The 21,380-nt window shown below is 42.5% G+C and overlaps 1 protein-coding gene across 1 annotated transcript in view; it reads left to right on the forward strand.

Moving 5' to 3' along the window:
* The window catches only part of LOC311229399 (uncharacterized protein), a gene marked incomplete at its 3' end in the record, with an annotated part of 160,086 nt that overhangs the window by 57,252 nt on the left and 81,454 nt on the right, over window positions 1–21,380 (forward strand). The window contains exon 7 of the mRNA XM_084315483.1: window positions 14,867–14,925. Coding sequence (XP_084171609.1) covers window positions 14,867–14,925 — 59 coding nt within the window. The remainder of the gene's footprint in view (window positions 1–14,866; window positions 14,926–21,380) is intronic.

Here is a 21,380-nt window from a genome sequence, read left to right on the forward strand (position 1 = left end):
ACCCCCTCTGTCATCTTGGTACCTCGGTACCCTGGTAGCCGGCGGGAAGACTTGCATCTGTTGTTCCCTGGCTGGACGGCTCGATAGGATAGGGGCCACGTCGTTGCTTGGTATCCGTCGGGAAGACTTTCATCTGTTGTTCCCTGGCTGGACGGCTCGATAGGATAGGGGCCACATCGTTGCTTGGTATCCGGCGGGAAGACTTGCATCTGCTGTTCCCGGCCAATGCACCCCCAGTTGTTGTCGTCTGAAGAACACAATGTCATGGTTCTTATGGTCACCCCCTCTGACCTCTTGGATCTCTCCCGTAGTTTGAGGCCCACGGGTCCCCGAGAATTGTAGCAGCAGTCCTCGATCGAAGTGTGGTTGGCTTGGTCGTGTGACCCTGCCCGTAGGCCACGCAGGACATCACAGATACAGTCCGCAGAGGACTCATTCCTTTTCTCTCTTTCAGGTCCATTCGGGGCTCTCGTCGCCCTGTAACCTGGGTCCAGACCGATGTCTCTCTGTCTCCATGTCACAGGATATGCAGGCATAATATCCCCTGTTTCATTGCCTGCCCATTCTCCTCCAATCCTAAGCTCCAGGAGAGCTTCCAGAGAAGGCCTCTTGCTGATAGGTCTCAGTTTGGCCTGCTTAGCTCTCTTGTTCGGTCTAGGACAGGGGTCTCAAACTCAATTTACCTGGGGGCCGCTGGAGGTAGAGTCTGGGTGAGGCTGGGCCGCATCAAATATTCCACAAAAAAAGGGTTTCAAGTATTCAAAAAAAAAGTACAACTGATCCAATCTTCTCAATCTTTAGCAATAACATTTCAGAACATGAACAGTTCTTCAGAACATGAACGGTTCTTCAGGCTTCTCAGTGGTGTCAGTGGACTCATCCACAGCTATGGAAATGCACTGTGCATTTTTTTTATTCTATCACAAAGCTGTTTATAAAAAAATAGGTAAAAACCATATTATGCGTTTTCATCAATAAATAAATGCCCCACATTTTTTAATAGATTGGGGGCCCACAAATTGATTCTTTAGTGGGGCCCAGAATCTCCAGCTACGCCCCTGGCTGTGACTTTTTCCGTCCATTCACCTTTGAATTGCAGTCGACTTTTCTTTTACTGACCATCTTTGAAAATGCCATATTTTTCTGCTGGCTGCCTGCTGGCGAAAATAGGCTAATAGCTACATTTATCTCACAGAGATAAAACTGGGAGTGAGTTTACTGTATATGCGCTTTCAACTCTGCTCCGATTTGAACTGAAAGAGAAAGACTACAGCAGTCCGTGAAGACCCGCCCTACTCCCCTACTCTGCCTCTGATTCGCAGACTGTGGCTGAGGGCGAAAAACGTTGACGGGACGCGTATGTGATTGGACCAGACCCGTACACACAGACGGACATAATGTGGCAGTGCAGGCGGACAGCGCGCAGCACTGCTCGCAGAGGAGAGATAGCGAGGATGCATTTGCTTCCACTTTACTTGATATCATATCACTCCAGAATCACGTTTCAACCAAGTCACTAACATAACGTTGCTGTCATGAGCCTGCGCTATGGTAGCCTACAAGTGATCAAATAAATAAAACTTCCAACTCTCGCGCAACGACTCGGCAAACAGTAGTGCACGGGCCGCATTAACCCTACACTTTGATGTCCAGTAGGGGGCCGCAAAATATCATCCCACGGGCCGCAATTGGCCCGCGGGCCGTGAGTTTGAGACCCCTGGTCTAGGAGGTTCGTCCCTTGGGTACCGAACTCTCTCCCTAGATCTTGATCTAGATGAGGACCTTGAGGATGCTCTGGAGCTTGACCTATCCCGGTCTTCCTCCATTTCTGAGTTCTGATCTGGGTCAGTATATTCCTGTTTGCTATTTGCTGCGTCGTCCACTGACTCCGGGGGACAGCCCCCCCGTCTAAGAATGCTCCTGGCCCGAGATAGGGCAGGTTCTGATCCTTCCGGTCCGAACTGTACTGTCGGTCTCCTTGGTGTATCCTAAGGAAGGAGGTCGGTTCATTCCAGGATCGCAACATATTCACTTTGATCATCTGATCCTTTATAGAGCGTACAGCTCTCTCTGCCACCCCGTTCGTATTGGGCTGGTAGGATACAGAGTATTGGGTGGATAGGGGGTCGATAGGTACTGACCAGAATCCATTAGCCAAATCAATGCTAGACTTCCAACGTTTGTTGGGCAGATTCCTGGTTGTTTCCGTCCACTTCCTTCTTGCACAGGGGGTCAACCCTGTGTTGTACTTGTCTCGGTCCAGACTGGGTAGTTAGTGACTGTTATGTCTGGTGTTAGCTCTGGCTAGTTAGCCTGCTGTAGACTCAGGCTAGGTAGCCTCTTGTAGATTCAGGCTATGTAGCCTCTTGTAGACTCAGGCTATGTAGCCTCTTGTAGACTCAGCTCCTGCTGATAACACCAGCCTGTATGATTACGCTGGTTCCACTTCCGTCACAGTAGCAGGACTCATGCAGGACTTATTCTGACTTTAAGTAAACATTAGGTTACTTCTAGTTCAGGTGACCTATTACCTGAACATTACGTTACCCTTTAGTCGTGAGTAAACGCTACTTTAATCACAAAAATAGAGCTTTCTATTGAAGTGTGATATTCCCGAGTAGAGCTTTCTACTCTAGTATGACTTTAAGCCTTTTATCGTAGGTTTCTAGTTGCGTGTAGAGCTTTCTACTTAATTGTGAGAGACTGATCCGTCTCGTAGGGTAGAGCTTTCTACTAGAGTTTTGACTTTAGGTATAACACTGCGTTACCGTTCAGTCGTGCGTAAACGTTTACTTTAATCACAAAAATAGAGCTTTCTACTGAAGTGTGATATTCCCGAGTAGAGCTTTCTACTCGAGTATGACTTTAAGCCTTTTATCGTAGGTTTATAGTCGCGTGTAGAGCTTTCTACGTGTAGAGCTTTCTACTCAGGTTTTTGACTTTAAGTAAACATTATGTTACTTCAGAGGCACCCGACAGCAGTCATTTCAGTTCATATTCTTTCGGCTGTTAATACCTATTCAATTAGTATACATCCCAACTCACTTGAACTAATGTTCTAAGCCCCAGAACCTCCGATCCGTTTTGACAGACCTATAAACCAGTGACTTGGCCGCCCCAGCACTACAGCGTCCTGTATGCTGAAGCTTCCGAGCCCCCACAAATCTGATAGGCCCGTCGGATATAGAGACCCTGATGCTCGCTCTGTCCCCCCACGTCAAGGTGCTAAGCTTGATGATAGTTTGCAGAGTCTCAATTTTTGTCCATAGGCGCTGGTGAGTGTACATCTCATGCAGCTGATATGGTTGGTACGGGTGTAAACTACCAAATAGTTACTGTCAGGAAATCCCTTCTGAATGAAATAGATTACAAATTTACTTTACTTTACTCTGGTTTAGAGAAAGGACAGACATCTTTACATAGTATACTTAAAATGTATACAAAATGCATGTAGTATTCTGTCATGTTAAAGGAAAACGCCAACATTTTGGGAAATTAGCTTATTTAACATCTTCCCTGGAGTTAGACAAGAAGATACATACCTTTTTTGTCTCTGTGCGTGCATTTAGCTTTGGGAACAGACGCTCCGTTAGCATAGCTTAGCTTCATCACTGGAAGTGAGTAGGGGCCGGAGCCCGACGTTCCCTTACTGTGTATAGTTTGATTGATTGATTGAAAAGTTTATTAACAGATTGCAGAATACACTCCAAATACAACTCCAAAACGTTCATGTAAACATGTTGTGACCTGTGTATTCACCACGTGGAGAAATAAAAAATAATTGAATTAGACAATTAGTTTCAAGTTTCTTTAATATTTGTCATACAGAAGTACAGAATACTTTTATACAAAATGCTTCTTACTGTTACGCTCCAGAGACTGTGCAATTACGTTTTATAAGCAAATATACTTGCCCAACCACTACTGTATGAGCGCAGCCAGTGATTTCAACGTGACGGCGTGTTTGTTTACATTCTCATTCATTCAAAAGATCCGAACCGATTGAAGTTTATAGATACCATGACTTGAAATCCTCTTACCTTGACTATTAAAAGCCTCCCTGTTGTGAAGGGCCAGATTAAACCGAATATATATATTTATTTATGGATATATATTGAATAGTATTTGTATATCGTTTGATATCCCTTGTATATTCCTTGTACATATACACGGAATATCGTGTATGGTGCATCGTGCGGTTAGAGTTCTAAAGTGACCAGCATCTCCAACGCTTCCTCGTGTTATCTAGAGTCTTATCCAGGTTGGGCCGACCACATGGCGCTTTCATCCGAGGAGATCTAGGCGAGGACCGAGGGACATGTACACTGGATTACCTACCCGACGACTGCTGAGCCCTATGCGGCTGGAATATATATTTGCTTTGGTACTGTGATTTGTGGAGCGGATAATCGCCGACGCCTGTGAGTGTTGGATTTACCCCCGAGAGGAGTCAAGTTGAGTCGGCGCTCAGAGAGACTGAGGTCGCCTAGCTTCTTCTTCATTGTGGAGCTACAGCCTACAAGAGAACCAAGGTGTATTCATCTGCGGATCAAGAGTCTATTGCACTGTCTTCTGTACTTGAAGTCTCCATAGATATCGTTGACCAGACGGTCTACTACCGACGGCTCTCCTACCCCCCCTACCGGCTTACAACCGGGAGGACCCCCTCCAGAATATCCCGCTATATCATTAAGTGTACCATAGATATAATTCCCTAAGAGCCAGGTTGTATACTTGCTTCCTGCGTAACCAGAGATTGGACATTCAGTGTTGATTTGCCTACGAGTACTCATTTGCCTTACAAGTGGATTCAAATGATAAATGTAAGATAAATATTCTATGTACCTTTTGCTCCATTAAATATTTGATTATTACCTTTGACTGGAACCGATTTCATTGTGGAAAGTGTTCATCATATTTAGATATCGTGTACTGTATGGCCAGTAGTTAAAGTACATAAAGCGGTAGTGGTTTAATGATACCATACTTATCAATACAGTCAGGGAATTGTACCCCTCAGTTACACTATATATTATTCCTCTTGACAGATGAGCTGTATGTCAAGTGCAGTTTGCACTTGCTCGAGTGTCACGTGTCAGGGCCCCAGGAGGTAAGGATACTATTGATGTTTTTCCTTCCGGGCTTTGAATTCCTCCCTTTTTGCCCTCATCTCTGCTTGCTGCTCTGGGGTTAGTGCCCCCCAATCGTCTGCAGAGAGGTATTTGATGTCGGAAGACTCCGTTTTCCTTGTTCTAGCCTTAAGTTTTCAAGTTTCAAGTTTCTTTAATAGTTGTCATACAGAAGTACAGAATACTTTCATACAAAATGCTTCTTACTGTTACGCTCCAGAGACTGTGCTAGACAAGATAGTATCAAACAACATAGTATAGCATGTAAATTAGAAGTAGAAAATGAGGTCACAGTGTTTAGTATAGACATATGTACAATGTTCGATGCAGAATAGACGTAACTGAGTTAACATATAATATACAATACTATGCAGTGTACTAATGTACAATACTATATAGTGCAAAGCAGAAATGGGATGAGGTACAATTTAGGTACAATTTACAGTAAGGTGTACGAGTTGTAGTGCAATCCTTCATCAATAAATATAAAGTGTGGGGAGTGGGTGCTACAGTGTGTTTGTTTAAAGTGAGTGTGTGCGTGTGGATGTGTGCGCTATGTGCGTTTGATGGTTGTTGTGTAGTGTTCATTGTTCGTTGAGCAGCCTGATGGCCTGGGGATAGAAGCTTCTTCTGAGTCTTTCTGTGCTCGCCTTGAGACTCCGGTATCGCTTGCCTGACCGCAGCAGTTCAAAGAGGCAGTTGTTCGGGTGACTGGAGTCTTTAATGATTCTCTTAGCCTTGCCCCTGCACCGCTTGTTGTAAATGTTCTGGAGGGTGGGGAGCCCCCCTCCAATTGTGCGTTCGGCTGAACGTGTCACTCTTTGTAGTCTGCTTCGGTCTTGTGCAGTGCTATTCCCAAACCAGGAGGTGATGTTGCCAGTCAGGATGCTCTCTATTGTACATGAGTAGAAGTTCTTAAGGATCTTCTGACTGACTTGGAACTTCCTTAGGCGCCTGAGGAAGTAGAGGCGTTGTCGTGCCTTCTTCACAACACTGTCAATGTGTGTGGTCCATGTCAAGTCCTCGGATATGTAGGCTCCGAGGTACTTAAAGCTGTTGACTCTCAACCGGTGCCCCGTCGATGCTGAGGGGGCTGTAGTCCTTGACCCCCGACCTCCTGAAGTCCACAATCTTCTCCTTTGTTTTGCTGACGTTCAGGGAGAGGCTGTTTTCCTGGCACCATCCCGCCAGGACCTTGACCTCTTCCAGGTAGGCCCTCTCGTCGTTGGCAGAGATCAGGCCCACCACCACTGTGTCGTCAGCAAATTTGATGATTGTGTTGCTACTCCGCTGAGCCACACAGTCGTGTGTGTACAGGGAGTAGAGGAGGGGACTCAGAACACAGCCCTGGGGGGTGTTGCTGGGCTTTGGGAGGCCGAAGTTGAGCCTTCTCATCTCTGCTTGCTGCTCTGGGGTTAGTTTCTCCCCCATGTTTTCCCCTGGATCTTGACCGGGGGTTCTTATTTCTATTTCCATCATTTGGGCCATTGAAGCCCCTTCGGGGAGCTAGCGTCTCCTTGTGCTAGCTTCTCTTGAGCTATTACTCAAGATGTTGAGTAATCAGAACTGTGTTCAGTTTCAGAGGTATTTAGCTCCCCATCATGTTCAGGCTCAGACTTAGTTTCACCTGAAGGAGTCCTCTGTGGCCTCGGGTTCTGATCCCTGATCTGAATGTCGCCATACTCCTCCTCTGGGCTAAAGATAATGGGATCATTCCGCTTCGATTCCAGCTCGTCCCAGGTAGTGTGTCGAAGTGTTTTTGAGCAAGACACATAACCCCTGACTGCTCCCGTTAAGCAGGTTGGCACCTTGCATGGCTGCCTCCACCGACTGTGTTTCTTAAGCCCATGCTTTCTCTGGAAGCTCATGTCACACTGGTCACAGCCGTAGGGTCTCTCTCCTGTGTGTACCATGTGGTGACTTTTAAGATCTCCCTTCGTCTTGAAGGTCTTTCCACACTGGCCACAACAGTAAGGTTTCTTTTCTGTGTGTACCATGTGGTGACTTTTAAGATCTGCCTTTCTCTTGAAGCTAATGTCACACTGGTCACAGCCGTAGGGTCTCTCTCCTGTGTGTACCATGTGGTGACTTTTAAGATCTCCCTTCGTCTTGAAGGTCTTTCCACACTGGCCACAGCAGTAAGGTTTCTTTTCTGTGTACCATGTGGTGACTTTTAAGATCTGCCTTTCTCTTGAAGCTAATGTCACAATGGTCACAGCCGTAGGGTCTCTCTCCTGTGTACCATATGGTGACTTTTAAGATCTCCCTTTGTCTTGAAGGTCTTTCCACACTGGTCACAGCAGTAAGGTTTCTCTCCTGTTCAAATTACCGCCTGCTGTACAGCCGGCAGCTCTGGGTATTGTGATTTGCTTGGTTCTGTGAATTCCTCACTTTCCGCAAGCGCCTCAGGCGACTCTGGTTGTGTTCCCCGTTCTCTTGGGTAGTCTAACCCCCTGCTAGGTGTAGAAACTCCCAATCCATCATCCGAGGCTAATTCCTTGTCCTCTGTGATGTGGGAATGATTGTGAGACATCGTGTTAGTACTGGCTCGTTAGCCGGCGCTGCTGTAGTCTCGGGCTAGGTAGCCTGCTATTCGTTCCAGTTCGCAATGGCTAGTTAGCCTGTGGTGAGCCAGTTAGCCCTTGTCTGGCTAGGGCCAGTTCACTTCCTGTTAGCACTGGCTTGTTAGCCTACATTCCTGTGGGCTCCGTTTTGGTCGCCTCCAGTTAGCATTCAATTCACTTGTGGCTAGTTAGCCTGCATTCCTGTGGGCTCCATTTTGGTCGCCTCCAGTTAGCATTCAATTCACTTGTGGCTAGTTAGCCTGCATTCCTGTGGGCTCCGTTTTGGTCGCCTCCAGTTAGCATTCAATTCACTTGTGGCTAGTTAGCCTGCATTCCTGTCGGCTCCGTTTTGGTCGCCTCCAGTTAGCATTCAATTCACTTGTGGCTAGTTAGCCTGCATTCCTGTTAGCACTGGCTCGTTAGCCGATGGTGAGCTAGTTAGCTTTTGTCTGGCTAGGGCCAGTTCATTTCCTGTTAGCACTGGCTCGTTAGCCGATGGTGAGCTAGTTAGCTCTCGTCTGGCTTGGGCCAGTTCACTTGTGTTAGCACTGGCTCGTTAGCCGATGGTGAGCTAGTTTTGTCTGTCTCCAGTGTCATTAGAGAGAGTTCTCTTTTTCTTTAATCCAATTTTGCGGCTTCAACCGCTCCACCAGCAATGCCCCCACAGGCCTGTACACTGCGATGATCTCGTCGCAAATTGCCCCTTAATTTGGCCGTTGCGAGTTGGAAATATTATTTGGGAGCAACGTTGCGAGTTGTGATTTCAACCCTTCATTCGCATTTCACTCCTAAATTAATCCATACAAATTGGATACATTTTTTTAAAAACATTAGCCTACAACCAAGGCTGTACAGTGCACAGTGTATGTCGTGGTGCTATGAAAGAATCTGTCGGCAATGAATGAACTTACTGCGATCACCGATAGCCTGAGTGAAAAAAAAAGATTTGCGTGTGGAGTGAATCTGGGTCACGCTATATACTTGGTACTTGTAGTCTATCGTGCGATTAAAGACCATGTCCCTATCTGCGTAGTCTATACATCCAACACCAAATCCCATAATTCCTAGCAAAACAAAACTGAATGTGGCCGCTCTTCCTTTCAATATGGACTATTGCATCGCCAAAGAAGCACCTCATTTCAATACATTTAAGACGCAAATTTTGCTCTGCAAGAACAACGGAGTGGATATCAGTCCATCTTATGACAACCACGTCCGATGTGGAGAGATGATAAGATGATGATGATTGACGTGATGATGTTATGATTGATTGACGGGGAGTCGGACACGGACACTTCTAACGTTCAGGTTCAGCCATCGATTTGGTGAGTAGTAGTAGCCCACTATTAGGACGTGAAATACTGTCTACTTAAATTTATAAAATATCAACCTATCTATCTATCTAATAATGAGACAATATGCAAATAAGATAATACTAATAATTGTCACGGTGTCCCCGTATATGAAATGAAAGTGGCTTGCAACTTTACTGCTGGTAAAATCACTGTTTATTTCTCGTTTAGCATAGTATTACATTCCACTTCTATAAACAATCAAAGTCCTACCGTAAAAGCCTCATACGGGTCAATTAAACCTTTTTGATTAGTCTTTCCTTCGAGCTAAGTTGGACTGAACATTTCACTGTCAAAAGCGCAAATGTAAATAAGGTTGCGTCGCAACACGGTTTTCAAAATAAAGGTCACATAAAAAAAAGTCCCGGATATACATAAACATTAATTGGCATAGATCTCTATAAACGGCCCAACACATTGATCACTTTAGGCACACACTGAAACCAGTAACATCACAAATATGAAGCAGGTAATTACCCATACAAATAATAAACCTTTCATGGGGTTATTTACAATAATAATTAATTTGATTTCTAAAGCACTTTTCATTGTGAAACAAATGTATGCAGAGTTTCTTGTCCTCCTGATTAATGCAATGGTGTGTGTGTGTGTTGTGGTGATCTCATTCAAGGAGCACTACACAAGCGCGCACACACACACACACAGTTTGTTGTTTTTGTTCCATTAGTGATTTACACACTTTCTCGGTTGGTTCATTATAAAAGATACAAACCTGAAAACAAACGCACTTAAATGTTAAATAAAAGGACCACAGTAATGAGGCAGGAACATATTTTTTTTAATAATGGTAAAATTGTTATTAAACAATTTGCCCCTAAAAAAAATTTTTTGCCCCTAAATTTCTCATTTAGGGGCAAGTGTGCCCCTAGTGAAAAAGCTTAGCGTACAGCCCTGCCCCACCACGCAGAATTTGCCTTTTAATTTGCCACTGCTTTCCACCGATACAGATACAGCCATACAGATCAATATCCTTTGTCTGGTGTATTCTAAAGCGGAAGGTTTTAGCTCCCTAGGTGCTCATAAGAGCACCCTCAATTTTAAGGTTTAAACTCGCTTTTGTAGTCTGTTCATTTCACGGTTCTCCGTTTTCAATATTTCTAGTTTATTTTATTTTGGCTGTTATCATACCGATCTCAGCCCTAAGCCAGGGATGCCATGTTAAGAGCTACAGGCAGTCTCTATCTATCTCAATCACCTACTCGAGATAGAAGCCTGTGGCCGCTCGATATCCCCCAGCGAGGTGCTAAACTCGCAAAGTTCTCGAGTCAATTACTATTTCTGTCAAGTTTACTTCATAGTCACTGGTCTAGTTATATCCAGTTGATATGAAATGTAAGCATAGAAGAGTTGTTAACCTCTTCTTGTTTGTAATAAACCGAATGTGTCTAGGAGAACTCTTATTGCCTATAATAACAATAATATCATTATTATCATTGTTATCATCATTTTACGTTATGCTGCTTCTCTGAAAGCCTGATGATCTTACGTCACCGTAACCGCCAATGTCCTCATTTGTGAGGGATGGTCTGTAATTATTATTATTACCATTATTATTATCATCAATTTACGAAAGAACCCATATTAGCGTACTAACACGTAATCATTATTTGCAAGCTTGGTGATATTACTTCACCGTCTAATAAGTTTTACTACTGCCAATAGCATATATATATATAATATATAACTTTAGATGAAAAGCATTAACCAGCAATTGATTCAATCTGTAGTACATGCTGCCAGTACAAATAGTCACCTTCAGAGGAAATCAGGGCGCAGCCAGCATCGTGGCCCATTGCTGGCAGAAATCAGTCCAAGAACTCAATGGATAATTATAAAAAAGTCATCTTTATTTCAATGAAGTTACAAAAAAAGATTATTATTAAAAGGTTATATAAACAACATCTCATCTCTAAGATATCAATAGCCTAACACGGCTGGTGTCTGCAAGCAAAATGTCAAAATCCTAAAATCTGTCTGTCTCCAGCGAGCTGGCCTTTTTATAAGGTCCGTCACGTCACGCCATCATCAGTACATAGCTCCAATCATTGTACAGTACGTGTCATATCCCTCCTTCAGTTATTTGTTACTTTGCAGTTACATATCAAATCAAGTAATTCATAAGAATACAATGCCCCTCTGACTAGAGCTCCCTCTTCTTAGCCTTGCATTCCAGCTGGTCACTCCCCCACTGCATGGGGCCTCTCTCGTTCTGACTCACTCTAACAGTAAGAGAAACAGGCAGAACAGAACAGGCAGATCAGTAAGAGAATGCAGGCAGGACAGGCAAGGGTTATGATACCTTCTGTAGGTATCATCGCCAAGCATATCATTCTTTTTAAGCAGAGAATTATGAAACATATAATTAATATAGCATTATATATATATACCTTTATACCAACAGTATATATGTTTCCATAATTATTACATGTGAAAAGTAGTTTATACGGCTATAGTGGCCCCTCTCTTCTCCATGCCCTCACATTCCAACCGGTTACTCCTTTACTACACATTCTAGGAAAAGGCCCTGCAGTATTGAGATGGAAGCAATACACGGTTCCTCCTGCCTGAATAGTCTATACGCATATACTTAATTATTGGTTATATGTTTACACATCACACATTGTAGTTAAATGTTGTATAATAGCTTTCCCCTCGGTATGGTGATAGGAGGTCAGACACATGGGGGGAACATACATATCACATCTAGACACCTACAGTAACATATGCCTAGATTTAAAACGGATATACAATAAACCTATTAAATCATACAAGGGACAGAGAGAACAGGATGTCATTATACAAAGTGTCACTCGTTGACTGACTCAACACTATGCTAACGGAGCGACTGTTCCCAAAGCTAAATGCACGCACAGAGACAAAAAAGGTATGTATCTTCTTGTCTAACTCCAGGGAAGATGTTAAATAAGCTAATTTCCCAAAATGTTGGACTTTTCCTTTAATTTCCGATACCGATATATGCAGGGTCCCCCCCCCAAACGGAATAATTTCAGGTAATTAACATTACATATCTCTTGTTGTGGAATTAACACAACATTATGCATACTTTTGACAATAAATAAAATCTGAATTTGTTCTTTCTTGCTTGCCTTGGTAAATAAAGGTTAAATAAATGTAAAAGAAATTAAATATTTAATCTTTTTTATTTAATTTTTTAAAACCGATACCGATATTTTCCGATATCACATTTGAATGCCAATATCGGCCGATAATATCGGACATCCATAGATAAAACCAAATAAGTGTTAACGCACATTTAGACAGCACCCGTCGTACATGGAGAAATTACGCAATAGTCTAAAAAAATTCAATAATATCTCCTCCCTAATTTTCACATCATATATCGGTAAATGTCCAATACCTCCCCCCCACCAATGTACAGTTTCTTCTCCTTCGGATGTATATATCTTTTATGATCTCTTTTTACTACACAGTTCTGTACATCTGTTTGTCTTGTATGTCATAAATGTCATGATGAATTGAAAATGGGGGACCCCGATGTGGTCTGCATCCTCTTAGCAGTTGTTTTGTATTGAGCCGTACTGTATATACTATACACTATATTTTTGTATCCACTTTTTCTCCTTTTTCAATTTTTCTCCCATCCCAATTTCGCTGTGCCAATTCTCCCCTCCCCTGTCTTGAATGTTGCTCGCATATGCCCCCCACTGGCCGGTTGTAGAGAGGATAGAGGCCTTACATCACGTGTCCCCTCCGATACACGAGGAGGCAGTCTGTCACATCTTTTCACCTGCCAGCGCGTACTCTCATTCGGCGAGGTGTAACGTGTGGGAGGCTCACACTACCCCCGCCATTTCCTGTCTCTGCTGTGCAGGCGTCCACCAACCGACCTGTAGGAGTCGCTGTCCACAACGTCCAGATTACCACCCATCGACTTCCACCCTCTAACTCTGCCAATCGAGGTAGTATGACGGCCGACACCCGGATTCGAGACCGGAGTCTCTTGCATTGGTGATGAGCGCGATCTCCGCTGCGCTGCCCGAGCCGTACTGTATTGTACCCATTCTGCAATCTGTTAATAACATTTTCAATCGATCGATCAATGGGAGGGCAAGCTGTAGTAAGTGGAGTCCCCTACCAGATATTTTTATTTTCTTTAAATATTTTTTATTAACTTTTTATCTCCACGCCCCACTATCCGCTGGGTGCATACTCTGACTTTTATCCTGTTTTGTAACAGATTTTTGTAAGCCTATTGGAACGTGAAGTTCTGATATGATTTGCTTAACACTTTGAGTGCCACGCCCGAGAATATTCGGGTTATTTTTATTTTATTTTTTATTAGCGATCTGAAATCATATTGCATCACGCGAGCCTACCGTTGGAGATCCAGGGACCGCCAGCGGTCAGATCTGAAAAAAGCGCCCCCTATTGTCTCCCAGATGGTAAATCACCCTTTTGGAATGGACTCAATGAAAGTGAATGGGAGAACGGATTTCTGACTCCACATTTTACTTCTCACTGATGCAGCCGGGGTCTACCAGAGTTCATTCTGGAGCCTCTGAGCCGCGCGGATCATGTGTTCTACTGTATACACTGATCAATACATTTATCGATTTTTTCGAATGGCGATCGAAAATTGGAATAAACCATTTGGATACCATCTGACCTCAGCTAAGGAAGCTATGTTATCAGTGTTAGGATAATCAGACTCGTTTTCACGGAGATATAATCGTTTCCACTATATGTGATATAGCTGTTTTGACTGTAAAAGCCATGAGCGTGCGTGCACACACATTTACTATCGATCATCTAGCGTTTATTTGAAAACGATTCATAAATAGGCCGACAAATGACAACGTTCTGGAATATTCCAGTAAAGGCGATTATCATAGAATGTGTTGTTTTTCCCCGGAAAACGGGTGATTTTCAAAATGCTATCAAACGGAAATGAAGCGATAAAAATACAATCTGCCTTGCCCATGTTGACTGGAAAATGACTCTTTGATAAGCGACGGGCAGATTAGACACATAGCCATAATTTAAAACATAGATTAGGCGATATTAACGTTAACATCGGGAGTGGATGGTGGCATCAAGGGGGTAAAAAGGAAAACCCGGTGTGGCACTCAAAGTGTTAAAATATCTGCATTATTTTATCCCACTTTATGCTTTGATCTTGCTGCTTGTTTTACACATATTTTATGTCTTATTTCTTACTGATGTAAAGCACTTTGAACTGCAACCCCCTGTATGAAAGGTGCTGTACAAATAAAGTTATTATTATTATTAAACCTACCTTGATGTGAGTCCTGCTGGTTCTCCTTCTCATGCTTGGCTCTGAAGTGCCTCAGCATTGAGGACGTATTGTTGTTATAGGCCAATTGCTGATGACACAGCAAGTACTTGACCCGTAAGAAAATCTAATTGCATCCAAACTGGTATCTAGAAAGCATAATAGGCTACACAACACATGTCTAATCATATAGAAAACGAATGCTACTCTAATTTGTACACTCTCAGAATTACACATTATTAAGGAGTACAATGCACATACCTTATTAGGACTGATCAGATCAAAGTGTTCCCACATTTGAGAACAGCTTCTCTTCTTAGCTGGCTCCATGGTGATCAAAACAACTCTCAATAACGACTACGCACACTCCTACTACAAACCCCCACACAGAGTGACATGTTTTGGCGTTTATGCAGAGTAGAATGCCGAGCAAACAAAGTCTTGCGTTACGAAACAGTCGATGCTATTGTCGTGCTATGTCGAAACCAGCCACACGATTCACTGCCTGCTTCTCATTCATTACAGACGTGAACGAGAGCAGCAACGTGTCCTGTTTGAGTGATTCTGCACTTCCCCCTACGCAGGTAAGAATGTGGACGATTGGGTTTTCATTTGGTTGCTATTGTTACTGCTTTGTGCATGTTGCTGTTTTTGCGAAAATGCCAATGACATGCTAATTTCAATGTAAAAGCGAGTTGCCTGGTTGGATAGCATATCAACAGTTAGCCGGTCAATGTTAGCTAGTGAGCATAGACCACTGCATTTCTGCGTTACATTGAGCTCACGGGAGAGAGAAAATGAATGAATGAGAGCCTTGGCGTAAGTGGTTGTATGCTGTGGGGGTGCTGGAGACCAATATCCAATATACTTTTATAATAGTCTCCTGAACATGGAGAGACCAATCCCAAGTCAATTGTTGTTGTTTTTCTCTCGTTTAACCTTAGCCTAAGTCAGTGTTTCTCAAAGTGGGGGGCACGACCCCCAGGGCGGGCGCAGAGGCATGACAGGGGGGGCTTGAGATTTATATAAAAAAAAAAAAGGGGTAATTACAGAAAATTATCAGTAAAGTGCTATCTGTTGCAGCTGCACTGTTCTCCATGAAAATACCATTTCTCAAAATCTGAAAATCATTATTTAATAAAACACAGAAAAGGATCACCAAGTTACTCTGGATAAAAAAAAAACCTTTACAGACAACATTGAGAAGAACTCTTTGAAATCTCATCTGATACCACCTAGAGAGCTAGTTTCAGAGTGGTGCTGAGTACCAAGTATCTCATCTCATGGCCCACCAAGTGTCTCATGATGCAGCAGTTAAGGTGTTGATACCATTCAGCACCACATACAGTATCTGTGTGAAGCTGGCTTTTCATCCATGACAGCTCTGAAAACAAAAATATAGGGCCAATTTGAAAGGTCACGATATTGGTGTTATTTCAATAAATTTAAACATGGCCCATTTCATGACTATTTTGTTGGGGCGAGGGGAGGGGGGGGGGCCCAAAATATTTTGGTCCGCCAAAGGGGGGCCTGACAGAAAAAGTTTGAGAAGCACTGGCCTAAGTGATTGTAGCTACGGCTGTGGGGGTGCTGTAGACACGATCCTGAACACGGAGAGACCAATCCCAAGTCGATCGGAATATTCTCGGCCGAGCTATAGTCACTTTTTCACACCTACTCTCCAAACTCTGCATGCGCAGATTGATAAACTTTTTTTTTTTTTATATATATATATATTTTTTTTTAAACATACACATAAACATAACAACATAAAATTCGATATACAAGCATTAATTAACAGTACACATCCAATGAAATCACCATTTAAATAAATGTATTCTATGAGATATACACCTAATACTTGCTATCTAATACCCTACATACATATGCTCTCGGACCCCCACTTGGATAATCCATCCATTATCATTCGCTCCTAACCAGGCACTACAATTCATATGCTAGCTTTTATTCTCTCCACCACTTCTAACCACATTGCAATTTTGGATTCACTGACACCTAAAATTCTTGCTGTAGATATTTCTAGATAAATCACATCGAGATATGTAAGAATCCAAACCTTCCGACACATTTTTTCCGGTTGAAACCAACGTGATGCCATCAGCTTTTTAGCCGCTGTGATACCAGATAAAACTAATCTCTTTAGCTGTATAGGGACTGCAAACTCAAAAACATTCAACAGCAATACAGAGGGGTGTACAGGTATATTCAGAATTAAGAAATTTGATAATTGCTGGGACACTTCTTTCCAGAATATCTTAACTGGTGGGCAATCCCAGTTGGGTACCCTCATCCCCATTTGTACATAAGGAGCATCTGGAGTCTTGTTTAAGTCAGGTATGTCCTATGAATATAGTTAAGATTGATTTGTTGATGATCCGGGTTCCTTGATGTAAGTCGGACATTTGCCCAGGCTCCTTGCCAATCAAAGTCATTTTCCAGGTCTGGTATATCCCTCCTCCAGACTGAGTCTAGGTGGAGGATTCCATACGAGGACGTTAGTAATTGATGATAAAAATCTGATACAAAACCTCTGTCTCTCTTTCATAGAAGAATTTGTGGTATCTGTGGTGTTCAATTGGTATCCTTAATGGAAATCCATGAGCCTTCAAACATAACTAACTGTGCGTAAAAATAATATGTGGAACTGGTAAGATTAAATGTTTTAAGTATTTCTTCATATCTTGTTGAAAACATCTCCTAATGTGTGTATGCCCTGCTTTTCCCATTTAGGGTATCTTATAGGTCGTTTTCCAATCAGGAGTGCATTGTTATTGAATAGGGGAGTATGACTATGCCATTTATGTGGGTTCGAAATTTTTTTTGTTTCACGCCATATCCGGATCGCATGAGTAATAATGGGGCCAAATTTCAATTCGCATTGCTTAATTGATAATTTGGTGTATACTATGTCCTGCAGTCTATGTGGTGCTACTATATTTACTTCTAAATTTCTCCAGGATACTGATGCTTGGGGATCAAACCAGGTTGTCAGTGGTCTTAAAGTGTACGCCTTAAAATAGTGGTAAAAATCTGGAAATGCCATACCTCCGTCGGCTTTGTTTCTCTGTGCGGTGGATCTTTTTATACGTTGCGGTTTGTTATTCCAAATAAATTTGTATGCGGTAGAGTGTAATTTTTTCCAGTAACCATCTGGAGGGGGTAACGGTAGCATTGAGCTAATGAAGTTGATTCTAGGTAGGACATCCATCTTAACTATTGATACCCGTGCCTGTACTGAGTTTTTAAGTTTTGACCACCTATCAAAGTCGTATTTGATCTTATTTTGGATTTTTATGTAATTGTACTTCACCGTTTGGCTTATAGTAGGGAATACTTCCACTCCCAAACATCTAAAGTGTTTAACCATTGGTATTTCTTCTGGAAGGAGTATATTTTTTGCAGGGGCATTAAGTCGAAGGAAAGCCGACTTTGGCCAATTTATCCTAAATCCCGATAGATTGCCAAAGTCATCAATCAACTTGAGAAGATGAGGCATTGCGGTGTTAGGGTTTTGCATGAACAGTATTACGTCGTCCGCATATAAACACATTTTATGTTTTGTGCCCTTGATTGCGATTGGTTCTATGGATTGGGATTGTCTTATATATTGTGCTAAAGGCTCTAATGATAAATCTAATAGTCCGGGACTAAGAGGGCAACCCTGTCTAGAAGAGCGTGATACCGGAAAGATTTCGGAGGTGATTATACCTGTTGTAATCATGGCCGATGGGTCTTTGTATAATACTTTAATCATATCAATGAATCCTTTTCCTAACCCCATCCTTTCTAATACTGCCCATAGATAAGACCATTCCATCCTATCAAAAGCTTTCATCGCATCCAGGGACAGCATCGCCTTAGGTGTGGTGTAATCCTTGCTGGCATCTAGTACGTGTAGTAATCGTCTTATATTATCCGTGATCAAGCGGCCTCTTATGAAGCCAGTCTGATCCGGATGAACTAAAGACGTCATATGCTTTTGAAGTCTGATGGCTAATACCTTGGAGTACAGCTTGATATCGGTTCCGAGGAGGCTTAAGGGTCTATAACTACCGCAATCGGTGGGGTCTTTGTCTTTTTTAAGGAGGACTGTTATGAGTGCAATATTGTCGTTCTTATGGAAGTTCCCCTCCTTGACTGAGTATAAAATCATATTAAGTAATAGGGGTCCAATTACGTCCCAACATGAGAGGTACATTTCTGGTGGGATATCGTCTCTTCCAGGAGCCCTACCACTTTGCATTTCAGATATGGCCTCCCTGAGTTCATCTAGTGTGATGGGTGTTTCTAACTGTTTAGCGTCATCCTCTGATGGTTTAGGGAGGTTAATTTGATTAAGATATGTGTCCATTTTGTTTTGATCGAAGGTCGTTTCTGATTTATACAAGTTGGAGTAGAACTCGTTAAATCTCTCGTTGATTTTTTTTAGGGTCTAACAAGTCCTTGTTGTGCTTTAATGGTAGTTATATCTGCAAATTTTGCGTTGACTCTTAATCGCATAGCTAGTAGGTGACTTGGTTTAGAACCTTGAGAGTAATGCTGTTGTCTTGTGCTACGTATTTGTACTTCAGATTGTTGTTTATAAATGGCATTAATCTCTTTTTTTAACATTAATTTGAGTTTCCAGTCGAACCGAGTATTGTATTGTAAAGAAGAAAATAACGTAGAGTAAAGCGTTTCCAGCTCTGCCAATTTTGAGCAACGATTCTTGCGTATTTTGGAGGAAAAGCACCCGGTAAAATCCTTGATCAATCCCTTTACCGACATCCATAATATTCTGGGGTCCTGCACCGATTTCGCATTCTCCAGTAGGAATACAGAAAGAGCTTCTTTGAGTTGTGTAATGAATTCCTTGTTATTCAGCAATATCGAGTTAAATCGCCATCTTGGGGCTCGGGATGACCGTATACCAAATTATCCTTTTAGGAGTAAATAACAGTGATCTGATAATGCATTGGGTACCATTTCCACGTCATAGTTATCAAATAGTCTCGGGGATGCAAAAACATAATCTATTCTGGAAAGTGTGTTATGTCTTGCAGATCGACGAGAGTACTTCCGGGTCGTGGGGTTGAGTGATCGCCATAGATCATTTACACCTGTATTCTTCGACCAATCCTTTAACGCATTAGATGAATTTTTCTGTTCGTTGGAAAAGGTGGGATAAGATTTATCTATCCCAGGATCCCAAATGGCATTAAAATCTGCACCAATTATAGATGAGTATTCAGGAAGGTCTAACATTGTTCTGGTAAGTGTAGTGTAGAAATTAGCTTCGTACAAATTTGGGGCATATACCGCTACCAACGCTATTTTCCTATTCCTGTATACAATCTTAGCTATGGTTATCCGACCATCTGCATCAGACCATACTCCCTTCAATTCAATATTCAACTTCCGTTTCACGACTATAGCAACTCCACGGGTTCTCGTTCCAAAGGAAGAGTGACTAATGTTATGGTATATGTTGTCCGCTAACGTAGCTTTGTCTTCCACTAAAATGTGCGTTTCGCTTAGGCCCCGTCCACACGAACGCTGGGTTTAATGTAACCGTGATTGTATGTGCGCAGTTGCACTGTTCAGCCACACACAACCGGGGATTTGCTACACTGCAACCGCGGTCTTTGAAACCGGTGGCCAGGGTGGAGTTGTGCGGTTTTGCAGTTGCGTGTGGGCATAGCAACCGGGGTTATTCCCAGTGTTTACAGCAGAGCTGTCGCAATTATTCCCCATGTTCACGGCAGACCGCAGGGTAGAGAGATTAGAGCAGAGCCAACTACACCAGTGTTTACAGCAGAGCTGTCCCAAGTAGCGTTATATGAAAATGATTGTAACAAACTTTTGTTAAAAACGTATCGTCTGTGTTGAAGAGTGTTGTGATCGACTGATGTCTGTTGACGCTCAGAGTAAACATGTAGCTGCAGCTAAACTAAACTCATGTGTTGTCAAGTTATTGTTATAAGGAACCCAGTCCAGACTGCATCCCCTTAACAATTGTTTGTATTGAGCCGTATTGTATTGTACCCATTCTGCAATGTGTTAAATAACGTTTGCATCCATTCATTATACTAGCGTTAACGTTACATTATTACGTTAGCATTTAAGCTATATACTATACATAGAGAATGCCATTGACATTAGCATGTAGCTAACAACACCGGAGATCTTTTTTGTGAGACTAAACTATCCGCTCTTGGTGGTAAATTGTGTTGCTGATGGTTTTGTTTCATCAACAAAATGAGAGGCAGAACACAGTGAATGTATCCGTTTGTTTATTGCAGTTTCTTTCTTTGCTGAAAATATATGTTCCGTTGGCAAAATGATCAATAGGGTCCAGCTGTGCTTCTAAACAGGAAGTTTACTTCTTCTTCTTCAGTAAATTAATGGCAGATCGCGACCCAACAGGAAGTTTAGTGAGCGTTCAGTCTTTTCTGATTGGTTGAAATGGCCTTCATGTCTGAACAACATCGCCGCCTACTGCTTTGGCATTGTATTACATTGTACTAAATGTATCGGTTGCTGGGTTCCAGCTCTGCCCGTGAGTACGCAGTTATACACGGTTGTCCACCTGTGTTCACCATGTGGACGGAGTTTTATTTTTTCAAACTTCGGTCATATTAAATCCAAACTCTCGTGTGGACAGGGCCTTAGAAGAGCCACGTCAACCTGTTTGTTTTTCATCAGTGTGAGCACGCTTTTGCGTTTATGTTGATTATTTATTCCCCCAGTATTCCAGATCATTATATTCAAACTAGCCATAATCTATACATGTTGTTGTGTAGTTGTTGGTAATGCTTCTGGAGTGCGAATTCACAATGGATATACATCCTACTATTGAGGTCCCGTTGAGAGCCGAGCATAAAGACATACATATATACAAATAAATCCCCCTCCCTCATAGAGTCGTACAGGACTGTGTTCCATAGACACAACCTTCGCCTATAACTCCCTCCCCTACACCACCGGTTAGCCCAGAATGAGCCATTTATCCTTAACTTTCCTATGTATTTCATAGGAT

Source organism: Notolepis coatsorum, assembly GCF_963971535.1.
Source record: "Notolepis coatsorum genome assembly, chromosome: 6".
NCBI lineage: Eukaryota > Metazoa > Chordata > Actinopteri > Aulopiformes > Paralepididae > Notolepis > Notolepis coatsorum.